We start from the raw sequence: 18,940 nt of genomic DNA, 5'->3' as shown, positions 1-18,940 counted from the left end.
GACGCTCCAAGGGTTAGGGAGACAAATCCTGATGGGGAATGGAGGAGGAGGAGGAGGAGGAGGAGGCAGCGAGGGAGACTGGGCGTGGTTGGCACTCCCAAGGAGACAATTAGTCCCCGTGTTTTGTCTGTCAACAATTTCATCCAGGACCCTTATTGGGAAGAGGGGAGTGGAGGTGAGAAGAGAGTAGTATAGAGGGAGTTAGGTAGGAAGTGTGGTAGAGGGAGATGAGAGGAGAGGAGTATAGGAGGAGTCGGGAGTGGAAGAAAGGGGGAGGACAGGAGGAGTGGGGGGGAAAGGTGAGAGGAGTATGGTATAGGGAGAGTTGGGAGTGGACGGGGGTAGGGGGGGATGAGAGGTGAGTGGTATAGAGGGAATGGGAGTGGAGGGAAAGGGGGAGTGCAGGAGGAAAATTCAATGTAGGGAGTCGGGAGTGGAGGGAAAGGTGGAGTGCAGGAGGAATAGGGAAAGAGGAGTTGACAGATGGGAGTGATAGGAGAGGGGGAGGCGTTGTGGAGTTAAAGGTTGGGGAAAAGAGGATTGGGGGTTCGTGGGGAGATAGTTGCGGATCGTGATGGAGGTGCCAAGGGAGGAGGGTGGAGGGGGGTGGAATATATAGGAAATGGAATGGGTGGGAGTGGTTTCTATGCCTTTTTCTTTTTGGCTACCCCCCGTGTAAGGGGGGAAAAAGCCTTTGGTATATATGTATGTATGTGATGGACCTTCAGTTGATCATAAATGACTTTCTTCTGAGTGAGTCCAAAGTGTTTTAATTGTCTTTTTTTTTGGGGGGGTGGCGAAATCAGCTAGGTTTAGTCAGAAGAAGCCTTATTAAATAGGATAAATGTGGAGGCTCCTACCGAAGTAAAGCGCTTTAAGGAAAGAGAGGGAGGAGGAGGAGGAGGAAGGAAGAGGGAGAGGACTGAGGAGGGACATCATTAGAGGAAGAGGGGTGAAAGTGTTATTGTTTTTATTGTAGTTATTGTTACTCCCATTGGTGATGGTGATAATGGTGGGAAATGGTGTCTCTGATGGTGTAAAGTGTTGGGAAGTGGTGGTTGTCATGGTAACGGTGGTGGTGATGGTGGTGAGTGAATGGTGGTGAACATAGTACCAAGGGGAGTATTTAATGGGGGTGGGGGAGGGGGAGACTGTCGCACAATGATAAATGTTAGCAAATACCAGACTCCGATAAAGGCTAGGGGTGGGGGGAACTTAGTTCTAGGTATGAGGGGTCTCACTTTGATAAAGCGGATAGGGAAAGCCTGGATAGTGCTCACTGGAAGCTTAGGGGGGGGGAGGTTTAATATGAAGAATGAGGGGTAGGTGATAAAGTTATGGGGAAGGCCATAGAAGTAACGTAGTGTTCTGCCGATGTGGGAGTCCTGCCGATGTGGGAGTTCTGCCGATGTGGGAGTTCTGCCGATGTGGGAGTTCTGCCGATGAGGGAGTCCTTCCGATGTGGGAGTTCTGCCGATAAGGGAGTTCTGCCGATGGGGGGAGTTGGCTTGAGATAGTTTTGATCCGTCCCTTTCTCCCTCCCTTCCTCCCTTACCCACTCCCCCTTCATTCCCCCTCCCACACCCTCCCCCACTCCCCACCCTTTGCTGCAATGAGGCTCCCACAAATGAATGAAATAGTCTGACGTAAGCCAGAATAAAATTGTTAAATATTTTCATATCGAAGAGGTTTTGAGTTGGGAGAGGGAGTAAGGAGAAAGGGGGAAGCTAGTTAGCAACAAGAAAAAAAGGGAGATGGAAATGTTTAGGGATTTAAGGGATTCGACGCCTTTAATGAAGGGTTTTCACTCAGCCGAATAAGATCGTTTGACGTTAGCCAGAATAAAACAAGAAACACTTCTCCGAATAGAAGGGGTTGATTTGAATTTAATTATATAACTAATTGATTAATTAATTCATTTTCGTCATCTGGGTTTCCGTCATGAAGTATTAAGAAAGTCTGCAACAGTCACCGAATGCCAGCCTACCGCGCTACATCTTATTGTGGATGAGGAGAAGAAAGGGGAAGGGAAAGGTTGATTTGAATTTAATCATATAATTAATTAATTAATTAATTTTCGTCGTCTGGGTTTCCGTCATGAAGTATTAAGAAAGTCTGCAACAGTCACCGAATGCCAGCCTACCGCGCTACATCTTATTATGGGTGAGGAAAAGAAAGGGGAAGGGAAATGTTATAAGGGAGATAAAGGGGTGAGGAAAATGGGGACATAGGAAAAGGGTTGGATGTAAAGAGGAAACTGAGAAAAATTGGGACATGGGAAATAAAGAGGAGGAATAACGGAGGGAAGATGGAGGAAGGGAGGATGAAGGGGAGAGGAAGGAAATGGATGAGTATAGGGAGGGGTAGCCGAGAGGGGAAAGAGAGAGGGGAGTGCGTTTGACAAGGGAGACCTTATGACAAATTGGATGCCTTGTGTACACACTGTGGTAAGGGGCGTATGTGAGTTCGCATAGATGTGTGTGTGTGTGTGTGTGTGTGTGTGTGTGTGTGTGTGTGTGTGTGAGTGAGTGATTCACCACGGTCTTGGATCACGTGTTGGACTCGTGTTCGATAGCTATTACCCTCCAGAATGAGAGCTCAGAGTTCATATATGGCCCGATCTATGGGTACTGATGTAACCATATATGCACGACCCCCAACTCCTTGTCTAGCATTGGTGGAGTGATGGCTCGCAGTGCAGCGATGCTGCATTGTTTCACGCCCTGGATCGCTGTATGACCGGTCGAGAACTGTACCACTGCACTGTCGAGCTGTGTGTGTGTGTGTGTGTGTGTGTATGTATTTACCTAGTTGTATTATACGAGAAGGGAGCTATGCTCGTGGTGACCGTCTTTGTATCTCTCAGCATCAAGTTTTTTCTTAAAATCTTGAATAGTGTTTGCACACCCTGTTTCTTTGTCTAATTTGTTCCAAGTATCTATCACTCTGTGTGGGAAGCTATTTTTTTCAGATCTCTTCCGTAATTATCTTTTTTTAGTTTCTTTTCGTGTCCTCTTGTTTTTCCATTGTCGCTTTTCAGTAAGTCATTCTTATGTAAGATTTTCATGTGTGTGTGTGTGTGTGTGTGTGTGTGATTCACCATGGTCTTTGGATCACGTGTTGGACTCGTGATCAACAGCTATTTCCCTCCCAGAAGAGAGCTCAGAGCTCATACGACCGATCTATCGGTAATGTTATGACCTTACACGCACACACACACCCAACTCCCCGCCCACGAGAGTTGGAGTAACGACTCAAAGCGTAGCGATACTGAAATTATTTCATCCCTGGGCAGGATTCGAACCAGGTACTGCCGGTACCGCCGTACTGACAGTCTGGGACTCTACCAACCGCGCCACCGAGAGAGAGAGAGAGAGAGAGAGTGTGTGTGTGTGTGTGTGTGTGTGTGTGTGTGTGTGTGTGTGCGCGCGCTTTTAGCAATATATATTACCTAAAACCACTATACCTGTTCCAGAAAAAAAATTAATTTGTTCTTTTCTCCCGCGCAGCTTTCGCCGAACTCCAGACAGACATGACGGACCTGACGGCGGACCTCGAGTCCTCGGGGATCCCGACCCTCGACCCGCGTACCTACGTCATGAAGGTCTTCTTCCCCGGCGTCAACGAACACCCGATCCTGAACGACCCCAAGGTGAGTTCCTGTAGGAGTGGACTACAGTGGTCTGGTGTCTTGAAAATGGCATTCTTCTCCTCTTTTCCTCTTCTCTTCTCCTCTTCTTGCTTCTGCCCTTGCGCCACCTTCACCTTCTCCTCTTCCTCTTTCTCATCTTCCTCTTCTTCCTCCTCCTCCTCTTCCTCTTCCTCTTCCTCCTCCTCCTTTTTCTTCTCTCTTCTCTTCCTCCTCTTGCTCATCTTTCATACCCTCCCTTCCCTTTAAATGGATGACAATGGCAAAATATGTCGACAGGGGACTTTCTGTTTCGTAACAAAGTCGGATGTATACATACAAACATATATGCATACATACATACACACACACATACATACATACATACATATATAAACACACACATACATACATACATACATACATACATACATACATACACATACATACATACATACATACAGTACATACATACATATATATACACACACATACATACATATATATGAAAATACCTACATATACCAAAAGGCCCTTTCCCCCTTATAAGGGGATGACCGAGTCAAAGCACCCACTCACATCAACAGATAGAACCCATTTGGCCACCTCTTCCATCATATCACCTCAGGGATGAGTGGTCGCCCTGTTGCCTGCCACACTGTCAGGGCCAGAGGCAGTGCAGCGAGGCACAGCTCTTCCACAGCAGGACTCAACAGTCAGGGATGGTTTAGTTCCACCGCATAACTGTATGATAGTAATATTGTTATTGATTATAACGACGATGATGGTAGTGATAATGATGATAATGATAATGGTGATGATGATAATATTGTTCATTATCAAAATTATCGTACTATTATTATTTTTATTAAAATTTATTACGATTATGTTATTATAATTGTCATTATCATTATTGCTGTTATCATTATTATTATCATCATCATCATCATCGTTATTATCATTCTTATAATCATCATCAGTAATACAAATAACAGTAATAGAATTGAGAACGGTAATAAAATATTGATAATAATGACAATAATAATGATAATGATAACCCCCCCCCCCCACAACTCCCTTTCCATACTTTCATTCGCGGACTCCAGTACTCCCGCATTCCACTCCCCGAGAGTCACACGGGCCTGCAATATCCACCGAAGAGTAGATGTCATATGTAGGGATTGGGTTTAGGATGAGGAAGAATCGTATTAAAGTGCCATTAAATGTTTATGTGTATGTGTGTGTGTGTGTGTGTATGTGTGTTTACTTAGTTGTATTATACGGGAAGGGAGCTATGCTCGTGATGACCCGTCTTTGTATCTCTCAGCATCAAGTTTTTTCTTAAAATCTTGAATAGTATTTGCACACACTGTTTCTTTGTCTAATTTGTTCCAAGTATGCTCGTGTGTGTATGCTGGTGTGTGCGCGTGCGCGCGTGCACACACGTGTCATCATCCAAATCTTTTCTAAGATATAAAATAAAAAAAATAAAAAATGAATATGTCAAATACTTCTCTGCCTGCGTGGTTTGATTGCAAATACATTCATCGTTTTGTAAAGACGTTACGAAACCTGTCTCACATAGTTCCTCCGTCCGTGAAGATATGCACCCGGGACTCGAGTGCAGGGCAGATGAGAGGCAAGGGGTAGGTGAGCTTAATGGTCTCTTATCTCTTATCTCCGCGACACTGTCAATGCGTTTGCTGGGACCGAGACCCAAGATAAGGATTTCTCTATGTTGGGGCCAAAGTGTCCGGCTCGCTAATGCATTCTGTCCCGTTTTCCTGTCCCGGGCGGACGGACGGGTTAGGCTTCGTGGTTGGGTTGGAGACCCGGGGAGTTCGTCTTCGAGTTCGAGTCTTCGAGTTCGAGGAGATGGAAGAGTCATTTGGAACTTCGTGGGAGTATAGTTGTGAAAAGAAGTTCTTTGGTGCTTTGCGTTTATTTTATTCATTTATTCATTCGTTTATTTTATTTTTAATTATTATTTATTTCTCTCTTTAGGGGAGGGCTCCGACTTTATTATGAACCAAAAGGTCTTATATTAGCATGCATCATCATTGTAACTATTGATCCTAAAAGGGGTTTTAAGTTTACTTGTAATTAGAAACAAAGCATCCGTCATTAATAGTCAGAGGAATAGATTCAACGTGACGACACCAAGATTGTACCACATCAAAAGGTGTCGCGGAACTTCTTTCTCCAATTGTGCCTCCAGTAACTGGCTTCAGATAATTTTATTCAGCTGAGGATGTCAAACGACATGTTGCCATGGACTCCGGTTTACCAGCGTTTCTATCCTTTTGGATCTGGCGTCTTACATTATGTCCAACGCCGTATGAGGTTCCATCCTCTGGAATGAAATCACTTAGTGGCAGCCAAAATACAGTTTGTGGTGTTTCATAGTGTTGAAAGGATCTTGGTGTGTTGCCACCACCTCCATCTACCACCATTACCACCACCATCACCCCTACCCACTTCCATCTCCACTTCAACTACTACCTCCTCCTCCACCATTACCATTACCACCACCACCCCATCCCCTCCATCCCCTCCTCTTCCACCACCACCTCCACCAAAACCATTACCATTATCGCCACCACCCCTACCCCCTTCCATTTCCACTACAACTGCCACCTCTTCCACTACCTTCTCTCTCTCTCTCTCACACACACACACACACACACACACACACACACACACACACACACACACACACACACACACACACACACACACACACACACACACACACACACACACACACACACACACACACACACACACACACACACACACACACACACACACACACACACACACACACACACACACACACACACACACACACACACACACACACAAAATCTCCACTACAACTACTACTTCATCAACAGCCACTATACCACCACCACCTACCCCCGTTATCTCCACTACAACTACCACCACCACCACAAACAGACCTGATCAGGAGTTGGCGGAAGACAAACATAACGTAGCCAATACCGAGGTGTCTTCGGTGAGGTTTGCGATCCGAACGAAAAATGAAGGAATTGTCCGATCACTGAAGATAAACTGTCCGATCACTGAAGATAAACTGTCCGATCACTGAAGATACAGCCTAGCGGCTTTCAGGCGTGGATGTACTTGGTCGTGTCATATTTTTGTCATCTCCGACGCGAGCATGTCTGTCTGTTTGTATGTCCACAAAATGTCCCCAGAAGTTGGTCGAATTTTGGTGAAAAATGTTACGTCATTCGCTGGATCGTGAGGTTGGGTTAGGTTAGGTTGGGTTGGGTTGGGTTGGGTTGATTATCGTCACTTTTAAAAGACGATAAAAACAACTATCTCCTACAAATGTATTAATATAATTATTTGATAAAGATTAATCACGCATGAATTAAATTTTTGCGACGATTTTATCGAATTTTTACTTAGGAAATAATCAGAGAAAAAAAAAGTGAAACAGCTTACAATGTCGTCTATTTCGCCCCGTAACCACGAATGTTCGAGTTCGATCCCTAACAGCCACCATCGACTACCCACTGTCCCGGCTATCTGAGAACAAACAACAATGACGACTTCGGCCGCAGTAGAGTGCTCTTGTGAATAGCTAAACTGTGGCGAACTCGACAGCGACCACGCCTCGTCATGAGCAAAACGCCCTGTTTACACTAGCGGTTTAAACCGCGCGGAAACCGCGGCGGTACTACATAGTCTAGGAAAATCAGCGTGGTTGTGGGTGAACACCATCACTGACTTACATTGCAATTGAACCGCCGCGGTTCAAACCGCTAGTATGAACAGGACCTAAGTCTCGAGTTCGACCCCCATGGACTGCTGCAGATTCCCCGCAGATCAAGCAAAAGCGACAAGCCCGCTGTGACAAGCGCCTCCTGTCGTAAGACGTTCACTATAACCTTCACGGAGTCGTACTTGTTATCTCCCAAGAGGGAGAGACTAAACTCTTGGTTGCACATTTGCTTATGCATTCGGGACCTTGTTGTTCTTACTACGGTCGTATATAGTTTCTGTTTGCATTGTGTAGACGTGGGTTAGTTTGTACACGGGCGAAGGCAATTCACTTAAGAAGGCGACAGTGGTGGATGAGAGGGAGATGTTGCAATGGTTACAGAGGAGGCGATGGTGGTGGCTTAAGAGATTGAAGTAGAGGAGGAATATGGAGGAGGAAATGGTAATAGTAGAGGAGAAAATGGTGATAGAGTTGGAAGAGAAAGTAGAGAGGAGAGGAAATCGGGAAGGTAGAGGTGGGAGAGGACGTAGAAGAGAGAGGAACCAAAAGACAAAGAGATGAAGCCTCAACTTTGCCCTGTGTGTTCCGACAGCCTGAGCAAGTGGAATGTTATCTGTAGGACTTTGTGAGATCAAAATTGGATCCACAGTCTTATGTGATTGGTTAGAACCTCAACGGGCTTTGATGGCACAGAGGAGCAATACACACACACACACACACATACACACACACACACACACACACACACACACACACACACACACACACACACACACACACACACACACACACACGGTGGCGCGGTTGGTAGAGTCCCAGACTGTCAGTACTGCGGTACCGGCAGTACTGGGTTCGAGTCCTGCCCAGGGCTGAAATTATTTCAGTACCACTGCGCTTCGAGTCGTTACTCCAACTCTCGTGGGAGGGGAGTTGGGTGTGTGTGTGTGTGTAAGGTCATAGTATTACCCATAGATCGGTCATACGAGCTCTGAGCTCTCTTCCGGGAGGGAAATAGCTGTCGATCACGAGTCCAACACGTGATCCAAAGACCAAGGTGAATCACACACAAACATACACGCGCACACACACACACACACACACACACACACACACACACACACACACACACACACACACACACACACACACACACACACACACACACACACACACACACACATACACACACAGGTGTAGTTATAATTAATGAAGGTGGACGTGCGAGCCCACGTCTCCGAGGCTCGTCTTTTATTGTGTTTGTTGTTTGTTCTCTCCGGAAGAACTTCTTTGTTTGCGAAACACCTTGACGTATGAGACTCTGAGTCCGTGTGTGTGTGTGTGTGTGTGTGTGTGTGTGTGTGTGTGTGTGTGTGTGTGTGTATTTACGTGTGTATGTGTGTGTGTGTGAGTTTGTATTTAAGTGTGTGTGTTTGTGTGTGTGTGTGTGTGTGTGTGTGTGTGTGTGTGTGTGTGTGTGTGTGTGTGTGTACGTGTATTTACCTAGTTGTATTTTACGGGAAGGGGAGCTATGCTCGTAGTGTCCCGTCTTCACATCTCATTTTATCTAAACTATTTTTAATTCTTTTTTTTGTGTGTACGTGTGTGTGTGTGTGTGTATGTGTGTATTAACGTGTATATGCATGTGTATGCGTGATTGTGAGTGTGTGTATATGTACGTGTATGTGTTTTTGTGTACGTGTGTGTGTGTATTCACTTGGTCTTTGGATCACGTGTTGGACTCGTGATCGACAGCTATTTCCCTCCTGGAAGAGAGCTCAGAGCTCGTAGGACCGATCTATGGGTAATGCTATGACCTTGCACACACACACACACACCCAACTCCCCGCCCACGAGAGTTGGAGTAACACCCCTCAGCGCTGCGATACTGATATTATTTCAGCCCCGGGCGAGAGTCGAACCCGGACCTCCCTAGTGGCAGGCCAGAGCTCTAACCACAGCGCCATGAGAGGTGTGTGTGTGTGTGTGTGTGTGTGTGTGTGTGTGTGTGTGTGTGTGTGTGTGTGTGTGTGCGTGCGCGCATGCAAGGAAAAGGAAAGTAGAGAAGAAGAAAGGGAAGTGGAGGAAGGAAGATAAGGAAGAAAGTGGACGAGGAGGAGGAGGAGGAGGATGGAGACGAAGAATAAGATGACCGAAGACAGGAAAAATGGAGAAAGGAAGAAAAGGAAGAAAGTGGACTAGGAGAAGGAAATTGAAAGGGAAGGGGAGCTATAGGTTCCATAGATCCTTAGGAATACGTGAGGCATATGATATGGAAGGGGACGGGGAGGGGGAGGGGGAGGGGGGAGGGGGGGACGGAGGATAAGGGAGGGACTGGTTGAGGCATCAACACAATTTGTCAGTGCTAACAAGGACGTGACAGACTAAACCACCATTACTGGAACCCGACGCAACCGTAGTGGTGGAGGGGGTGGAAGAGGTGGAGGGGGTGGTTGGGGGTAGTGGTAGGGGAAGGTGGTATTAAGGAGATGGAGGGGGGTGGAAGAGGTGGAGGGGGTGGTTGGGGGTAGTGGTAGGGGAAGGTGGTATTAAGGAGATGGAGGGGGGTGGAAGAGGTGGAGGGGGTGGTTGGGGGTAGTGGTAGGGGAAGGTGGTATTAAGGAGATGGAGGGGGTGGAAGAGGTGGAGGGGGTGGCTGGGGGGTAGTGGTAGGGGAAGGTGGTATTAAGGAGATGGAGGGGGTGGAAGAGGTGGAGGGGGTGGTTGGGGTAGTGGTAGGGGAAGGTGGTATTAAGGAGATGGAGGGGGTGGAAGAGGTGGAGGGGGAGGTAGTGTCTAGGTATTTAGTACTTCATCGGTGATATCCACCGCTTCTATCCACAATATCACGCCAAAGAGGTGAAGTCATAGAAGAGGTGGATTTTTTTTTTTTTTTTTTTTTTCTTTTTAAGTCTCCCTTCATAAAAGAAGAATCCCGCGTGACTCTGTTCCGTAGAGGTATCACTATACTGACTGCCTCAAGCGTATGCAGTCTGTGGCGAGGAACGTGTTGGTGGATGGAGTGAGGAGGCAGAAGCGAAGGAAGAAAGTTGAGGAGCCAAGGAATGTTGGAGAAGGAGAGGGAGAAGAAGAAGAAGAAGAAGAAGAGAAGGAGAGGAAAAAAAGAGAAGTAGACGAAGAAGAAAGGAAGAAGAAGAAGAGAGGGAGAGGAAAAAAAGAGAAGTAGACGAAGAAGAAAGGAAGAAGAAGAGAGGGAGAAGAAGAAGAGAGGGAGAAGAAGAAGAGAGGGAGAAGAAGAAGAAGAAGAAGAAGAAGAAGAGAGGGAGAAGAAGAAGAAGAGAGGGAGAAGAAGAAGAGAGAGAGGAGAAGAAGAAGAAGAAGAAGAAGAAGAGAGGGAGAAGAAGAAGAAGAGAGGGAGAAGAAGAAGAGTGGGAGAAGAAGAAGAAGAGAGGGAAAAGAAGAAGAAAGAAAGAAGAAGAGAGGGAGAGGAAGAAGAAGAGAGAGAGAAGAAGGAGAAGAGAGGGAGAAGAAGAATAGAGGGAGAAGAAGAGGAGAGGGAAAAGAAGAGGAGAGGGAGAAGAATAATAGAGCGAGAAGAAGAGGAGAGGGACAAGAAGAGGAGAGGGAGAAGAAGAGAAGAGGAGAGGGAGAAGAAGAGGAAAGGGAGAAGAAGAGGAGAGGGAAAAGAAGAGGAGATGTAGAAGAAAAGGAGACGGAAAAGAAGAGAAAAGGGAAAGGAAGAGGAGAGGAAGAAGAAGAAGAGAGGGAGAAAAAGAGGAGAGGGGAAAAGAAGAAAAAATATAGGAGATGAAGAAAAGAAAAAGAAGGTAGGGAGAAAAAGAAGAGAGGGAGAAGGAAAAGAAAGGAAGAAGAAGAGAGGAGAAGAAGAAGAAAAGAGGAGAAGAAGAAAAGAAGGAGAAGAGAGAGCTAGAAGGAGAAGGCTGTAGAAGAGGAAGAGTGGGTTGATGGATTGAGGGAGATGAAGGGATGCTGCATTGAGCGAAGTTGAGGAGAAGGCTGTAGGAGAGGAAGAGTGGGTTGATGGATTGAGGGAGATGAAGGGATGCTGCATTGAGCAAAGTTGAGGAGAAGGCGTTGGCGAGTTGGTGGAGAAGAATGTGAGGTATGGTGGAGGTAAAAGGAGAAATTGAGGAAAAGATAAGCGGTAAAAGGGAGGACATGTTTTCCTAATGTGAAGGATGGGGGGGTGGGGAATGGTGTGGCGTAGTGGAAGTGTCTGGACTCACAGTCAACTCTCTTGTTGCTTGATTTCCTTCTGCACGGCGGAGGGGAAGGGTTCCTGAGCCGAATAGAATCGCCTGGCGTCAGCCAGAAGAAAATATCTAAAGTGTGTCATCGTAGAAAAGGAGTACTTGGACCTTGTTCTGGTGTTTTTACGTTTGTGTTACATAATGATGTTATTTTGCTACATTTGTTTTATGATCACAGCAATATAAACTTATTTTATTTGGTGCTACAATTTCATGTTAATTATATTTTATTCAATATTGTAAAGAGGATTGATTTGTATATGTGATTGAGAGTGTGAACCTCTCCCAGGTTTACCACTTTGAATATTTATATTTTTAGTTAATGATCTTGTATCCGTTATATACTCCCTGAAGATGATATCTGGACGGGAATCGAAACGTCGGGCAAATTAAACCTTTGAATTGAGTTTGGTGTTTACACTTTTTCGAAAAGGGGTTTATGTAGATAACCTCAGCCCGTTGAGGATTGCTTTTGCATGCAAAGGAGTTTCATTTTGTTTAACGTTGGATGATTTTATTCAGCGTAGGGGGAGACCGGCGTGCCCAAATGGAAAGGAGTTTCTTCTCTATTACCCTATTACCATCCCATTACCACCTCATTACCACCCTATCGCCATGCAATTACCACCCCATTCCCCAGTCCCCTTCCCCTACCTATCCTTGTCCACCCCTATTCCCCCCATTTCCCTTTCCCTCTACCTTCACTTCGTTCTTCTCCTCTCCCCCTTTCCCTATCCTCCTTCCTCATTCCCCACCTCCACCAACTACCTCCCCACTCCTACCCCCCTCTCTACTCTCCCTCACTCCCTCCCTCCCTCCCTCCCTCACTCACTCCCTCACTCCCTCACTCACTCGCTCACTCACTGACTCACTCGATACTGAAGAAGTCTTGGTGAAACGATGATGATGAGGGAGAAGGATGTAGGAACAAAAATTGGTGGAGATGAGGATTGGGTGTTTGAGGGTGCGAGATCGTTGGAGAAGCTGCACGCTAGTCAGCTGCGAGCACTGCAGCTGGTCGCGTTTGTTCATGCATGGCGGTGCAGCTTCGTGTGTGTTATGTGGCAGCTTCCGTAACACATGATAGTTGTTACGATTCTGCCTCGTGCAGCTGGTTTCGCAGCTTGGAATGCAATCTCGTTCTCTCTCTCTCTCTCTCTCTCTCTCTCTCTCTCTCTCTCTCTCTCTCTCTCTCTCTCTCTCTCTCTGTGTGTGTGTGTGTGTGTGTGTGTGTGTGTGTGTGTGTGTGTGTGTGCGTGTGTGTGTGTATTTACCTAGTTGTAATATACGGGAGGGGAGCTATGCTCGTGGGGACCCGTCTTTGTATCTCTCCGCATCAAGTTTTATCTGTGTGTGTGTGTGTGTGTGTGTGTGTGTGTGTGTGTGTGTGTGTGTGTGTGTGTGTGTGTGTGTGTGTCTTCTCTCACACACACACGTAATCATGTGTTCGCTTGTTGTTTTATGTCCTTGGAAGGTATAAATGTGTTTTTCCTTAATAGATTAATGTTGTGTGTGTGTGTGTGTGTGTGCGTGCGTGCGTGCGTGCGTGCGACGCGCACTCCTGTTTGTCAGTCTGCTTTGCATGCATGCATGCATGCAAGGACACCTGGATCTGTCCAGTCGAGGTTCACTTGCGAGATCGTAAAAGTACAACGACTCATAGTTGCCTTGTAAAGATAACAAGCAAATGTGCTTCGAAAAACGCGCGCGCATGCATACACACGTACATGTGTACACACATACAGACACACACACGTACATGCACACACGCACACACACACACACACGGTCACACACACAGACACACACACACACACACACACACACACACACACACACACACACACACACACACACACACACACACACACACACATACAGACACGCACTCACACACGCACACACATATACTTCAAACAGTTGTGAAATTGGGCTAATCCCATTTATTTAGGAGTGGAGAAGGAAGGGGAGGAGGAGGATGGGGGAAGAGGAGGGGGAGGATGGGGAAGAGGATAAGGAAGAGGCTTCATGATCAGATATCTTCGTTCACATAATGTAATCGTCATTTGTCACGTGACTTGGTGTTATTATTATTTCATAATGTATGAATTCACGCGCATGAAGACAAAGTATTCTTGTACACGTAACAGCACACGTACACACATACACGTAAACAAAGGCGCAAATTGTGTGTGTGTGTGTGTGTGTGTGTGTGTGTGTGTGTGTGTGTGTGTGTGTGTGTGTGTGTGTGTGATTCACCATGTCTTTGGTCACGTGTTGGACTCGTGATCGACAGCTACTACCCTCCCGGAAGAGAGTTCAGAGCTCATATATGACCAATCTATGGGTAATGCTGTGACCTTGCACGCACACACACACCCCAACTCCCCGCCCACGAGAGTCGGAGTAACGACTCGCAGCGCAGCGATACTGAAATTATTTCAGCCCTGGGCGGGACTCGAACCCGGACCGCCGTAGTGGCTGCCGGGAACTCTACCAACTGCGCCACCGAGTGTGTATGGTATGTGTGTGTGCGCGTGTGTGTGTGTTTGAGTGTGTGTTTGTACAACAATAAATAAAAATCACCACCTCACTATTTTAATACACAATTGTTGTTGGCTGCAGAAATGTTTGGTATAGTTTCCTAAACAAGGAAATACATTTTGATACAAAGTACAAACTGCACGGGAGAACTATACCAACTGTAGGGCAACTAAAGGTATACTGACATATTTAGACCCGGATGGTGTTCCTTGGTGGTGGTAGTAAGTGATGGTAGTAACAGTGCTGGTGGTGGTGGGGTAGATAGTAGTAGTGTTGTGGATGGTAATGGTAATAGTTTTGGTTTTGGTATTTGTTGTGGTATGGGAGGTAAGAATGGTAATGGTGACGGTGGTGGTCGTGATAGTGACGGTCATAATGGTGAAAGAGGTGGGAGAGTTGTCGTTGTTTGTTGTGGCGGTTGCGTAGGTGCAAAATACCGACTGTACATAATATCCATCACAGGTAATATCCGCCGATGACTTGTATCGATATTCCTGGACCTGATGGAGTGGTCTGGCGCCTCCTCGTCCGCCGTACTAATGTCCCACGGAGCTGATGCTGTTGCCCGGACGTGTATTAATATCCACGTTCCGGAGGGAGAAAATGTGTATTGCCCGGGCAGGAAAATTGCAAGACTTAGTAAGAGCGATGGAGCGTGGGGGAGAGGAGGGGGGAGAAGGGGGTGATAGAGGAGCTGGAAGGGGGAGATTTAGGGGGATGCAGAGGAGGTGGAGGGGGAGATTTAGGGGGATGCAGGGACAGGAAGGAGATAAGGTTAGGGAGGGAGAAGATAAGGGGTATGGAATGATATTGAAAGCGAGGGAAGGAGATATGGGAGGTAGGAACAGGGGAGGAGATAAGGATACTGAGAGAGACGATAAGGGGTTTGGAATGATAATGAAGGCGAAGGAGAGAGATAGGCTATGGGTGGGTAAGGACAGGGAAGGAAATAGGGGTAGGGAATGAGAAGGTAAGGGGGTATGGAAGGATATTGTGTGTGTGTGCGTGTGTGTGTGTGTACGTGTGTGTGTGTGTGTGTGTGTGTGTGTGTGTGTGTGTGTGTGTGTGTGTGTGTGCGCGCGCACTCGAGTGCCTTGTTGATCTTATTTGTATGATTGCAAACAAAATCACTGAAAGCGAATGAAGAAGATATGGGGAGGTAGGGATAGGATAGGGGTAAGTAGGGAGAAGGTAAGGGGTCTGGAATGATACTGGAAGCGAGGGAAGGTGATGTAAGGAAGTAAGGACAAAAGAAGGAGATAGTGGTAGGGAGGGAGATGATAAAGGTTATGAAATTATACCGAAAGTGAAGAAGAGAGATATGGGTTGCTAGGGAGAGATAGGGAGACGATAAGAGGGTATGGAAGGATACTGGAAGTGAGGAAGGGAGGAAAGGGGAAGTAGGGCCAGGAAGGAAAGGATATGGGAAAAAGGGAAGGATGTTGTGAACGAGGGAGAGAGGAGAGGAAATAGTTGGAGACGAAGGGAAAGAGGAGTGGGAGTTACATGGCCGAGTGGGAGTTTGGAAGGAAGAGAGATGGAGGGTGAGAGGACGGGAAGATGGGAGTAGGATACGATAGTGTTCATGGAATTTATTTGTTTTATTTATCTAATCATTTTATTTTTTATTCGTTTATTTATTTGTTTATTTATCTATTCATTTGTTGTGAATATTGGTAATGATGGACAGGGTACTTAATGACGGAACTGAAAATCAACCAAGCTTAGTGTAAATGGAATGTATTTGTTTTATCTGTTCATTTTATTTCTTTTATTCGTTTATATATTTGTTTTTGTTTAGCTTATTCATTTGTTGTGAATATTGGTAATGAAGGACAGGGTACTTAATGACGGAACTGAAAATCGACCAAACTTCATTTATGATGGTGCCCAGCCTTCATTTAAATAACATCATCTGACGTCAATCTACACAATACACAAAGGTATTGGTGACGTCAAAATTGAGGAGGTGGAGGTGGAGAGGGGCGGGGTTGAGGAGTGGATAGGGCAGGGGTGTGAGATGGACGGACGAGGAGGCAGAGGAGGCGGTTGACGGATGGATGGATGGATGGATGGATTACCTCTGAGGGCCTCTTGGAGCCACGCTGGTGCCTTACCTAACCCCCTTCTCTCTCTCTCTCTCTCTCTCTCTCTCTCTCTCTCTCTCTCTCTCTCTCTCTCTCTCTCTCTCTCTCTCTCTCTCTCTCTCTCTCTCTCTCTCTCTCTCTCTCTCTCTCTCTCTCTCTCTCTCTCTCTCTCTCTCTCTCTCTCTCTCTCTCCAATTGCCAACACTACCAGGACCTCTTCCTCCTCCTCCTCCTCCTCCTCATTCAACACCAGCACCAACACTATCACCACCACCATCACCCCTATAACCACAACTTCCACAACCACTCACTACCAAAACTCCATTCCCACCAAGACTAGTACTAACACCATTACTACCATCCACTCCCACGTCCATCTCCACCACTAGCACCAACACAACATAATTATTTCTTGTTCTACCACTTTTACCACTATCGCTGCCACCACCATCACCACCACCAACACCACCATCATGTAGTAACACCACCACTACCATCCACTCCCACGTCCATCTCCACCACTAGCACCAACACAACATCATTATTTCTTGTTCTACCACTTTTACCACTATCGCTGCCACCATCACCACCAACACCATCACCACCACCACCACCACCACCATGGTGTGAACAGCGACACTGAGAACCTGTATTGGTCATAAATCACGACTACAGCCCTCCAGCGGGGTCTCATATTTTATTATTATTATTTTTTTTTACCAGACTATTCTATTCAGTCAGGATCGACGCCTGAGCGAAATAGAATAGTTTAACGTGTTCCATGCGATGGTAGAAGATTCGATTGATTGTTAGGAATATCGATGGGTGATTTTATTCAGCTTTGGGTGTTTGAGACACATCATGGCTGCCCATTATCTTGCCTTCCCTCCCTACTGTACATACCTTTTCCCCTCCCTTCACTTCCTCTTCCCTCCCTTCATTTTCCCCTTTCACTTCCTCTTCCCTCTTCTTTCTCTCCCTTTTCCCCTCTTTACCCTTAATACTCCCTTCTCCCACCTTAACTCGTCTCCCTTCTCACCCAGTTCGCCTCTCATCCTCCCTTTTCTCCCTCCCTCCTTTTCTTCTTTCTTCCTTCCTCTTCACCATATCCTTCCTCCATCCCTTTCCTCCCTCTTCATCCCTTTTCCTCCTCTACTTTCCCCTACCTCCCTCCTCTTCCCCCTTCATTCCTCCTCATCCCCTTCCCTACCTCTTCTACCCCTTTCCTCCCTTCTTCCTTTCCCTTCCTTCTTCGTCCCCTTCCCTCCTTCGCCTCCCTCCCTTTCCTGTCTACTACCTCGCCTTCTCTCTCTCTCTCTCTCTCTCTCCCCCCATCTCTCTCTCTCTCTCTCTCCCCCCATCTCTCTCTCTCTCTCTCTCCCCATCTCTATCTCTCTCTCTCCCCCCATCTCTCTCTCTCTCTCTCTCTCTCTCTCTCTCTCTCTCTCTCTCTCTCTCTCTCTCTCTCTCTCTCTCTCTCTCTCTCTCTCTCACACACACACACACACACACACACACACACACACACACACACACACACACACACACACACACACACACACACACACACACAATCTCTCTCTCTCTCTCTCTCTCTCACACACACACACACACACACACACACACACACACACACACACACACACACACACACACACACACACACACACACACACACACACACACACAATCTGTCTCTCTCTCTCTCTCTCTCTCTCTCTCTCTCTCTCTCTCTCTCTCTCTCTCTCTCTCATAACCAAAAAGTACAAAAGTGCTGCTTGTCTCGGTCCCGACAGAAAGGATTATTATTATTGATGGAAAAAAAACCCTACGCGGAAGAACATGGGCCTCTCTCTCCCCCTCTCCCCCCTTTCTCTCCCTTTCTCCCCCCTCTCCCCACCCCTCACTCTCCTTCTCTCATTTCTTTCTCTTTTCTTCCCAGGCCCTCTCCATCTTCTTCCTATTCCTCTTTTTCTCTTCTTAACTCCAAATCTCTCATCTCCTTCTTCCTATTCTTTCCTCTTCTCATCTATTATTCTATTCCTCTATCTCCCCTCATCCCCCCCACCCCATTTCCCCCATCTCCCCCCTGCCTATTTCTCACCACTATCTTGTGTTCCTATGCCTCCTGTTACCTATTTCTTGTGCTCCTGTTCTTTCCTATTTTACCTCTTCCCCACCCCTGTCTCCTTTCTCTGACCCTACCTGGCCTCACTTTCCTTTCCTTTCCTTTAACTAGTTCCCTAGCTCCTCCCTCCTCCTCCTCCTCACTCTCTTCCCTTATCGCCTTCCCTCCTCCCCTCCACCTCCCCCTTCCTCTCCCTTTCTCCCCATCCCCTTTCATCATTGGTACGATTTTTCGCCACCACCACAACTACCACCACCGCCGCCACTACCACCACCAATACCACCACCACCAATACCACCACTACCACCACCACTACTAGCACCACAGCCACTACCACTTCCATCACTAGCACCACTACCACTACACCACTACTACCATTACCACCAACACTACCACCACTGCCACCACCGCCACTACCACCACTACCACCACTACCATCACCACCACCGCCACCACTCCCACTACCACCACCATGTCCATCACTACCACTATCATCACGCCCAACATCGTTGCCATAGCAACCACCTCCATCATCACTACTATCACCACAGCCGCTTGCACCGTTCTATC

General features: G+C 46.8%; 1 protein-coding gene across 1 annotated transcript in view; it reads left to right on the top strand.

The window, feature by feature from the left end:
- The window catches only part of LOC143037023 (plexin-B-like), a 264,227-nt gene that overhangs the window by 188,150 nt on the left and 57,137 nt on the right, over positions 1 to 18,940 (top strand). The window contains exon 7 of the mRNA XM_076205126.1: positions 3,510 to 3,652. Within this exon, the coding sequence (XP_076061241.1) occupies positions 3,510 to 3,652 (143 nt within the window). The remainder of the gene's footprint in view (positions 1 to 3,509; positions 3,653 to 18,940) is intronic.

Source organism: Oratosquilla oratoria, chromosome 21, assembly GCF_046742065.1.
Source record: "Oratosquilla oratoria isolate Oo_2021 chromosome 21, ASM4674206v1, whole genome shotgun sequence".
NCBI classification, from domain to species: Eukaryota; Metazoa; Arthropoda; class Malacostraca; order Stomatopoda; family Squillidae; genus Oratosquilla; species Oratosquilla oratoria.
The sequence above is the reverse complement of the archived record's forward strand: the minus strand, read 5'-3'. Positions and strand labels throughout refer to the sequence as shown.